The sequence below is a fragment of the Mauremys reevesii genome, linkage group 22 (assembly GCF_016161935.1).
Source record: "Mauremys reevesii isolate NIE-2019 linkage group 22, ASM1616193v1, whole genome shotgun sequence".
Classification (NCBI taxonomy): Eukaryota; Metazoa; Chordata; order Testudines; family Geoemydidae; genus Mauremys; species Mauremys reevesii.
In genome coordinates, this window is record NC_052644.1 from 24,996,309 (window position 1) to 25,006,733 (window position 10,425).

At 51.7% G+C, this 10,425-nt stretch overlaps 1 protein-coding gene across 3 annotated transcripts; it reads right to left on the reverse strand.

Annotated features, from left to right (window-relative positions):
• Window positions 1-2,531: 2,531 nt before the first annotated feature.
• LOC120388734 (selenide, water dikinase 2) lies at window positions 2,532-10,191 on the reverse strand (the record flags this gene model as incomplete). 3 transcript variants are annotated; one of them, XM_039510767.1, is given in 5 exon segments in its annotated part: window positions 2,532-2,747; window positions 8,443-8,655; window positions 9,030-9,129; window positions 9,395-9,485; window positions 10,037-10,191. In XM_039510767.1, coding segments are annotated over 5 exon segments (690 nt in total), but the record flags the coding sequence as incomplete, so codon positions are not given.
• Window positions 10,192-10,425: the final 234 nt, after the last annotated feature.

A 10,425-nucleotide genomic window follows, 5' to 3' on the forward strand; every position in this document is an offset into this window, starting at 1 on the left:
CATGGAGGATAGGTCCATCAATGGCTATTAGCCAGGATGAGCAGGGATTGTGTCCCTAGCCTCTGTGTGCCAGATGCTGGGCATGGGCAACAGAATAGATAAGTTGATTTCCTGTTCTGTTCATTCCCTCTGGGGCACCTGGCATTGGCTGTCAGAAGACAGGATACTGGGCTAGATGGACCTTTGGTCTGACCCACTATGGCCATTCTTATGTTCTTATGCCAAACCAGGGTGACACCAACACACGGAGGCAGGGGGAACTGAGATCAGGCTACAGGCTAAATTGGAGTTAACAGGATTACACAGAGGGACTCAGAAGCAAAATACAGCCCCCCATTCAGAACAGCTGCAGCACTAAGGCCCCCTATGGGGCAGCAGGATGTGCTCTGCTGTTGTGGTGATTCCAACTCCTCCAGCACATTCAGGTGCATCGTCACTGGCTCCCTTTTAGGGCCTTTTACCGCCTGTTGCATTGTCCTAGCAGGCTTGCCAGTGTGAAGAATTGACTGCAAGGAACAGCGCACTATTTTCTTACAGATGTGTGAGAGGGGAATTTTTGCTTCTTTTTTATAACACCCTCCACTAGCTGAGTGCAGCTTCTCCTCTTTACAGCCAGGAGGATGGGAGGGGTGTGATGGTATCTCAGCGACGGTATTAGCCTCCGGGCGCTATCCCACAGTGCACCATTGTGACCGCTCTGAACAGCAATCTGAACTCGGATGCACTGGCCAGGTAGACAGGAAAAGCCCCACAAACTTTTGAATTTAATTTCCTGTTTGCCCAGCGTGGAGTGCCGATCAGCCCAGGTGACCATGCAGTCCCAAATCCAAAAAGAGCTCCAGCATGGACCGTATGAGAGATACCGGATCTGATTGCTGTATGGGGAGACAAATCTGTTCTATCAGAGCTCTGTTCCAGAAGATGAAATGCCAAAGCATTTGAAAAAATCTCCAGGCTATGATAGACAGAGGCCACAGCAGGGACTCAACACGGTGCTGCGTGACAAGTGTAACGGAAAGCCAAAGAATCAAATGGACGCTCATGGAGGGGGGGGACTGAGGACTTGAGCTATCCCACAGTTCCCGCAGTTTCTGAAAAGCATTTGCATTCTTGGCTGAACTCCCAATGCCTGAAGGGTCAAAAACAGGTGGTTCAGGGTATATGTCGTCAATTTACCCCCCCCCTTCCCCTCCGTGAAAGAAAAGGGAAAAAAATCATTTCTTGCCTTTTTTCAAGGTCACCGTATGTCTACTGGATGCTGCTGGTACACGGGGTGCTGCAGCACTAAACAGCAACATTCCCTTCCCTCCCCTCCCCAATGGCAGATGGTGCAATAGGACTGATAACTGTCGTCATCATCCCGTGAGTGCTCCTGGCTGGCCTTGTTAAGGTCGGGCGGGGGCGCCTGGGCAAAAATGGGAATGACTCCCGGTCATTCCCTTCTTTAAGCTTTGTCTCCTGGAGATTCAGTCCTGGCTGGAATACCATAGCAGCTGGAGGCTGTGCTCCTCTCCCCCCCGCCTTATAATGAGTAATGGATTCAGTCCTGCCTGGACTACCATAGCAGCTGGAGGCTGCCTCCCCCTCATTTTATCTCACTAAAAAGTCAGTGTTTCTTATTCCTGCATTCTTTATTACTTCATCACACAAATGGGGGGATAACTGCCACGGTAGCCCAGGAGGGTGGGGGAGGAGGGAAGCAACGGGTGGGGTTGTTATGGGGGCACCCCCTAGAATGGCATGCAGCTCATCATTTCTGCGGGATGTCTGTGGCTCTGACCCGGCGTGGCTGTGCTCTCTGGTTCTTTAGTAGGCTTGCCTCATATTCTAGGCAGGACTGATTATTTTTAGACAAAACGTAAAGAAGGGAATGACCTGGGGAGTCATTCTCATTTTTGTCCATGCGCCCCCGGCCGACCTCAGCGAGGCCAGCCAGGAACACCCATGACAGCAGCAGACGGTACAATAGGACTGGTAACCGTCTCTGCTACCTTGCAAAGGCAAATGAATGCTGCTGTGTAGCACTGCAGTACCGCGTCTGTCAACAGCATCCAGTACACATACGGTGAGAGTGAAAAAAGGCTAAACGGGCTCCATGGCTGCCATGCTATGGCGTCTGCCAGGGCAATCCAGGGAAAAAGGGCGCGAAATGATTGTCTGCCGTTGTTTTCACGGAGGAAGGATTGAGTGACGACATTTACCAGAATCACCCGTGACACTGTTTTTGCCCCATCATGCATTGGGGTCTCAACCCAGAATTCCAATGGGCGGGAGAGAATGCGGGAACTATGGGATAGCTATGGGATACCTACCCACAGTGCAACGCTCCGGAAATTGACGCTAGCCTCGGTACATGGACGCACACCGCCGAATTAATGTGCTTAGTGTGGCCACGTGCACTCGACTTTATATAAGCTGTTTCCAAATACCGGTTTCTGTAAAATCGGAATAATCTCGTAGTGCAGACATACCCTAAGTGGAAACAAAAATTTGTTAACAGATGCATTGGGGGAGGGGAGGGTGAGAAAGGCAGCATTTTGGTACCAACGCTTCTCTATTCCAACATCAAAGATCAAAAATTCCCCCACAGCAGAGTACAGCCCTAGTGAGAATGCTCTACCAGGGATGGCAGCAGCATCGCAACCCTCTGAGATGGCATCTCCAGCTAAGGTGCATTATGGAGCACAAATATGTGAGAGTCCACTTTTGAGTGCCAGTTTGTGATGGGCCAGCATTGATGCCACAACCTGCAACGAGAAGAACGAGTTAAAAGGAGACTAGGGTGCAAGAGCAACATTCCGAGCAAGATCAGAGCCACGTTGCTAGCAGGGTTACAGGAGCACATAGAGCCCCTGTTAGAGGGCTGTCCCTTCACCCTCCCACTTCCCTGGTTCTTGTCACGCAGACAGCAAGCAGCAAAACACCAGAAGTCTGAAGCACAGACAATGCAATGTTTATTGGGGTTAGTTTCCAAGCAAGCATATTCCAAAGCCCTTCACACCAGTTGGGCTTATCTCTATATGCCGATAGAGTCTGTTCCCCAGTGTTCCCTTGCCTGTGTCCCTGTTCCCGATTCCCTTTCCTCCCCCACTTAGCAAACAGGATTCCAATTTCCCTTTCACTTCCTGTCTGACCCCAGTTTATATAGTAGTAATCTCAGCTATAGATTAACCAATCATTTTCCTGAAATCTAGCTAACCAATCCTAACATATTGTAACAATTCTCTAACCAACTATATCCCATTACCCTAATTAACTTACACCTAGCAAAATTAATTATACATCAGAGAAACAATTAGAGAACCAGACAGATTAACAATAGAAAAGTGGGGGCCATAAAGATAAAACATACAGAAATGAGGGTTTCACAACCGCAGCCATTGAGAAGTGATTTCTTGCCAGACAGGATGCTGTCAAACTAAGTTTTCTTTAACCATCTTTATCTGGTGGTGATAGGCACTATCAGGACAGGACTGTATTCCTAACAGCCCAGTAGCACCTTATTCCAGTGCGACTGGTTTGGGATGTGAGGATGTGACCCTTCGTTTCCCAGCTTATGGCTGCCCCTGCTGCTTAGCCAAAGGCCTTAGCCTAAGAACAAGGCCTCAGACTGTCCTAGTGAGAGACGGCCCAACCACAAGTGGACTGTGATTTTGATTCTTTGTTTTCTCTCTCTATAACTAGCTAAGTGATAAAAATACATGTAAGTTCTTAAAGTATAGGCCTTTACAGGCAGGCCTGCATATCTATATTCCAACAGCCCCACTATTAAGTTTATGTTAATAGCATTGTGGTAGCACATAGCAATCCCAACTAAGCTGAGGGGGCCCCATCAGAGAGTGCACACCAGGAACAGATAGCTGAGCTAATATTATGTAGAATTCTATGACTGTCTCCTCTTTTCCCTGCACCTTAGCTCAGCTGAAAACTCTACAAGGAGTGTTAAGACCAAACTCTGGCCTTTGGTTCCACAGAGTCACATTCAGGGCCAGTGTGTGTAAAACATGAATTGCTGGTGTTACTAATTCCCAGCCAGTTTCAAAGACAGAGCCCCAGTCAACCCTTTAGTAAACAAACAATACACACAGCAAACACCCTCAACAGCATTTGGAACATTTCTAGATAATATCTGTTTACTACCTATTAGGTAATAACAGTGCTGCTGTTCCCCATAAAGACTGCCCCACGTTGTTGCTATTATGCACAGTCCAATGCACGACTTCAACAAACCATTTACATTTCTATACCTCAGCCCATGCATATGAACACATCCCATCTGCTCAGCTTCTCACTCTGCAGCCTGCCCTGAAGTGCAGCACGGGTCCCAGGAAGCTCCAGAGCTGGAGAAGAATAGCGTCTCTGCGCTTTTCCAAACCCTTCCAAGCCTTGTCCGCAAGCAGTCTGGGATCCTCATGACTAGCAGCGCTCCAGCTTCAGGTTAGCAACTGCATGGTCTGCTCAGGTGCTGGTGAGGGGGGAAATCTGTAGCCTATATCCAAAGTGGTGCAGGCTCTGGGACCAGAATATAACACCCCCCATTGCCTGGGTGCTGTCCTCTCTCCATACACCCCGCTGGGGCAGATGAGGTCTGACAAACCCTCCCCTCACTTGACTCTACTCTGGTTTTTCTTGCACTGAGCTATGAGCTCCCTGCTTTAAACTGGGACAGTGTCTTGGTCTAAGTCCCACAGGCTCTGTAGCCTCTAGGGCTGCCAGCTCTCCTTCCAGATCCATAGGACACACTTGCCTATTGTGTGCATTCGCCAGCAGTACAGCTGGAATAGCACTTACCTGCATCCAAAATGAGCTAGGTGCTGGGACCAGCCCACACAGCAATCACTCACATCAACTGTCTGCAGAGTCCACAGCGCTGGCTTTAACGCCCATGCATGTAACCTTCCCCATGCTCTGACTGGCTCAGCTCGGAGGGTGAATGGGTGAGGCCTGCAAGACTACATGCCCTTAATGGAAACTTCCTGTGGAGCTTCAGAAACAACTCCCAAGCATCTCCACTGACTATCATGCCCTATTTCTGGGTGTTTCTTGGCTGCCGGACGAGTCTTCACGCCCTGCCCAACTGTGACTGGGCCCCATTACACAGTATGCATTATTAGCAGCACGAGGATAGCTGAGCTCAGAATCTCATTTTGCCAGGCACTGCACAGTCCTTGACCCAAATAGCTCAATTTGAATAGACACAAGGTGAGAAGGGGAAACAGGCACAGAGCAGGCAATGGACTTGCCTGTGATCTCACACCAGCTGAGTGGCAGATGTGGGAACCAAACTCCTCCTCCCCTCTAACCCACCAGATCCCCCTCCCCTTCCAGAGCCAGGGAGAGAACCCAGGAGTCCTGGTTCCCAGCTCCCCCAGCCCAGTGATTCTCAACCTTTTTTCATTTGCAGACCCCTAAAACATTTTGAATGGAGGTGCAGAAACCCCAAGGGGTCCACAGAGCATAGGTTGAGAACCACTGCACTAGACCCCACTCCCTTCCCAGAGCCGTGGATAGAACCCAGGAGTCCTGGCGATCAGTCCCAGGCTGAATTCAGGCAGAACCAGAGGCCACTATGGGAGAACACTAGGGTAATTTCTTCTCCCAGTTCCAGCAGCACCAACCTCCCTCACAGACACCAGGTGGCATCACCACCTGGCCCGAACAGACCATCCAACTATCCCCACCCCCCTACCCCCAACACTGCCCTCCCTGATCCTCATGGCTAGGCCATACCCCTGGGTTCAGTGATCATTTGAGGGGTTTCCTCTCTCCTCCAGCCCTTTCCCATTAACCATTTTGCAAAGTGCACTGGAAAGGTAAAAACAAGAGTACCCCAAAAAGTCATGTGGTGGCCCCAAGCCCTCCTCACCTGTCGCATTCCTAGCTGGCCTGGTCACACCCGACCCCAACCCCCCCAGGCCCACACAGTGCATGCTCCCACCTTTGCACACGCATGCCCTTTGGACATTCTCACCTGCACTGTGTGTACCTAGCTGTATGACCTTGTATTAAAATACATTGTTTGAATGGCCCCCACTTACCAAGCTAGGGCCAGATCATTCTCCCATATGAGGAAAGATTAAAGAGGCTAGGACTCTTCAGTTTGGAAAAGAGAAGACTAAGGGGGGACATGATAGAGGTATATAAAATCATGAGTGATGTTGAGAAAGTGGATAAGGAAAAGTTATTTACTTAGTCCCATAATACAAGAACTAGGGGTCACCAAATGAAATTAATAGGCAGCAGGTTTAAAACAAATAAAAGGAAGTTCTTCTTCACGCAGCGCACAGTCAACTTGTAGAACTCCTTACCTGAGGAGGTTGTGAAGGCTAGGACTATAACAATGTTTAAAAGGGGACTGGATAAATTCATGGTGGCTAAGTCCATAAATGGCTATTAGCCAGGATGGGTAAGAATGGTGTCCCTAGCCTCTGTTCGTCAGAGGATGGAGATGGATGGCAGGAGAGAGATCACTTGATCATTGCCTGTTAGGTTCACTCCCTCAGGGGCACCTGGCATTGGCCACTGTCGGTAGACAGATACTGGGCTAGATGGACCTTTGGTCTGACCCGGTACGGCCTTTCTTATGTTCTTATGTTTATGGCTGCCCTCTCCTCATTGACCACTCCACCAATCTTTGCATCATCTGCAAACGTTGGCAGCAGTGATTCTACATTAACTTCGATACTGGATACATCTATTGGCTGACATTCGGCCCCCACCCTATCCCATCCCACTCTGATTGTGCCAGTTCTGAAGTGACTTCATTGCAGGCCCTCTGCACAGTATCTCCTTGAACTGAGGTGCAGTGTGTCCAGGCCCTTCCCTGCAGATTGACCACCACAGCACATATAGAAATTGGTATTTATTGAATCAATCACCAGGAATTTACAACCCAAGAAGCAATCCACCTGGCTGAGCTCGTGCCCTGCCCTCTGGGGGTCCTCGACTCCTCCTAGCCCCAGGGTGGGTTTAAGGGGAAGAGCTTCATTAAAGAGAGGAAGGGCACATGCCCAGCCATATGGCTTATACCAACCCTCCCAGCCTTTATACCAGCTGCTCAGTCTGAACAAAGGCTGGGGGAGCCTGAGAGCTTGTCAAAATATTCCAATAAATAATTCCAGATAGAAATTACCTGCTGCTCTGCATCATCTGCATTTATCCTTAATAAATAACTAATTCATTTCATCTGCAGGAATCAATTAGCCATGTTAACCCCCTGAATCAGCCTGTGGGGGAGGCAGCATTGCGTGACACTCAGCTCAGGCAGTCTGGAAGGGCCTCGCCTCAGCCACCTTGACCTTGGGAAGGGGAGCCGTTTGATCATGGTGCTTCTCTGAGTTGGGGAGAAAGATCAGCACCTGCTGCGCTGTGAGAAGAGCACAGATCTCAAGGGAAGGATGGTATAGCACATTCCTGCCGTAAGTGCAGAGGACTGGACTAGATGTCCTATGATTCCCATTCCCAAAGCCAAGACACCCAGCCAGCCCTGCATCTGCGGGCAGAGGCCTATAGTGTCCAAAGTAAGGAGGGTCTGCCATCTCACGAGGCCGCTTCAGGGCTGGCGCTTGAGTTGTTGTCCTGGGGGGAGGCCGTGGCACCCCGGGGCGTCACTTCGATGATGCGCGGCTTGTCAATGATGCGCGCAGTCTGGTTCCCCTTCTCCACAATGCCGATGATCCAGGCCTGGTGCCCCTCCCCGTATTTGGGAGACTTGATTTCAGCACAGAAGCGGGCAGCCTGTTCCCGGGGCAAGCAGATTAGCAGCCCCCCTGCAAAGAGGGACAGGGCTACTCAGTGCCCATTGTGGGGGGGAGGGGTGTCAATTTGCTCTCAAGCCTCACTGCCACATGGACAGTCAGCAGCAGTCGTGGGGGGAGGGTTGCTACTGGCTCCCCAAACCTTCTGCCATGGGGCCAATCTGAGCAGCTCAGAAAGGGATGAAAGCTCTTCTCTGCCCCACAATCCGCTTGTGGGCAGATGCCACCAGAGTTCTGCTGCCCAGCCACTAGCTAGAGCCGGTGCATATGCAGTGGCTTGGGCTGACATGTGGGGATTATTGTCTCCCCTTGCCCCGGGCAGGGACTGCAAGGCAGGATGACTAAGGCCTGGCAGCCAGCCCAGGAGGGTGGAGTCAATAAATATTGGAACAAGAGGGTATCAGATTCCGCTCTGCCAGGTTAACCCAGTGAGTCTCTCCCTCCTGTCGCACCAGGCCCCACCATTCGTCTCACACGAGGCCCCGGTGCCAATCCCATGTTGTCTTGCCCAGCTTCATCCGAGAGACATCAAGCTTCTGAGCCACAAACCGTCCCAGCTACCTCCCCTGAAATCCCCAGGGAACCGGCCAGGCCTGATGATGAGACACAGCCGTCCCCACCCGCCTGTGGGGAGGTGAATTAGGAGGCAACCTCTAATTCAGGTGACCCTGGCTCCCCACCCTACCTGATGTCTCTGGGGACGTCCCCTGCAGCAGCCCAAAACGATTCCCGCAGGCCTTGCTGATGGCAGCCATCTTGGCGATGATGGGAAGGTTGTGGATGACAAAAGAAACCTCGCTGCGTTGCTGCTTGGCCAGGTTTTGTGCGTGGCCCAAGATCCCAAAGCCCGTGATGTCGGTGGCAGCGTGAGCGTTGAAAGTGTGCATCAAACTGGCAGCTGTGGCAGGGGGAGGAGAGGCACTTACGGGCCGGTCGGGGAGGAGCTAACTCCATGACAAGGGGCTGGATTCCAAACGGGACTTTATGCACCTCTCACGGCCAGGGCTTCGTCTCTTTCTCTTTTGGGAGATTAATGTCAGGAGAGGAGGGGTGCTCCCCTGAAGGCTCCCTGCCAAGCACAGATCTTATGTCGTGCTGCTTAGTTTAACCTCTGAGCTCACAAGCCAAGAGGCTGTGACTGCTCCCTGACTACTAGCTCCAGACAGTGAGACAGGATCAGGTCCTGTTGCCACAAGCCCAGTCAGGCTACTGCTGGGAGCTGCAAAACAGAGCAGCCCATGCTCCTCGACAACTACATGTCCAGATGCCTACCTGTCCTGTTCAGCATGGCCATACTGAACATGGCTTCCTGGTAGGCCAGCTCCACATCCTCTTTGGACACCACCAGCTTAATCTTATTCCACCTCTCGGGCTGGAAAAGAAACAGGAGAGGATAAGAGGCACCCAGGCCTGCCTCCCTCCCCCAGCAGCCACCCCCAGGGGCTCAGCCTCCTCCAAACAGTACGAAGGGTCCCAAAACAAGGCCTGTTGCCCATCTTGTGGATGTTCTACCGCCTGGTCCCCAGGATCTATGGGAGCTCTCCCATAGCAGCTCCTCAATCCTGACTCCCTCACCTCGCCTGACTGCAAGGTGTGCAAGCATAACAGGGCAACAATAAGAGCAGGCGAATACGTACATTATCCAGCCACTGATGAGCGTTGACAGCCACCTGCGTGCCCAGCGGCTTGGTCAGCACCAGCACATCTCCGGGAACTGCACTGTCTGGCCTGAAACGGAAACACCCGTGAACTGTGCACACCCTGGTGAGTCATTCCTGGCTATGCCCGCCAGCCACTGCTTCTACCAATACGAACTGAGGAGCGTGGCTTTTCCATGCTGACCTAAGAACTCTCAAAGGCCGTATTCCAGGAGACTAACGAATACTATCTGTTTTGAAACAGCCTCCCTGCATCACTACTCACTGACTGCATTGCTCCCCAAAGGCACAGAAATCTCTCCAGGAGACTGAACTAAAGCGGTCTCACTGTAAGAGACAAGGGAGCTGGAACCTGAAAACCCAGACTGAGTTGGAGAGCTGCCGCACTCATCCTTGTAAAAAACATGGTCCCTTGGAGTCTGGTTCCAGGGAACTGCGTAGTGGCTGAAAGTCTGGGACCCCTGTATACTTCCTCCCTCCTGCTGCTCCCGCCACTCCAGGAGCTGTGCATGCCTCAGGCCATCCTGCCCACCCGGGGCTTCTGGAACCTTGGGCTGCCCCTTGCCCTTTAACCCTGGTACTAGCTGTGCAGTCCCTGGGGCCTCACTGCTCCTCACTCACATGATGAATTCGTTGGGCTGGCACACCACAGTAGCAACGCCCCCGACGATGATCCAGGGATTCAACACAGTCTGCCCGCCTGTCACTGACGTCCCGCCATCCTCCGCGGCATCCCGGAAGCCTTTAATGATCAGTGGCATAATCTTTTCACGCTCCTGGGGGGCGAGAACACAGGTCAGGAAACAGCTGGTGGGCTGGCTACTGGCAGCTCAGGGAACCTGTATGCAAAGAGGGCAGGGTGTGCCTTAGGGAAGCCAGGGCTGAGAGGCACCAGCAGGGAGACGGCAGCTGAGGACCAGGATCTCGGCTCTGCCAACACTTCAGAATCCACAGAAAGTGAATTAGTAGGAGGAATGGAAAAGGACATCAACCCAATAACATGCAACAGG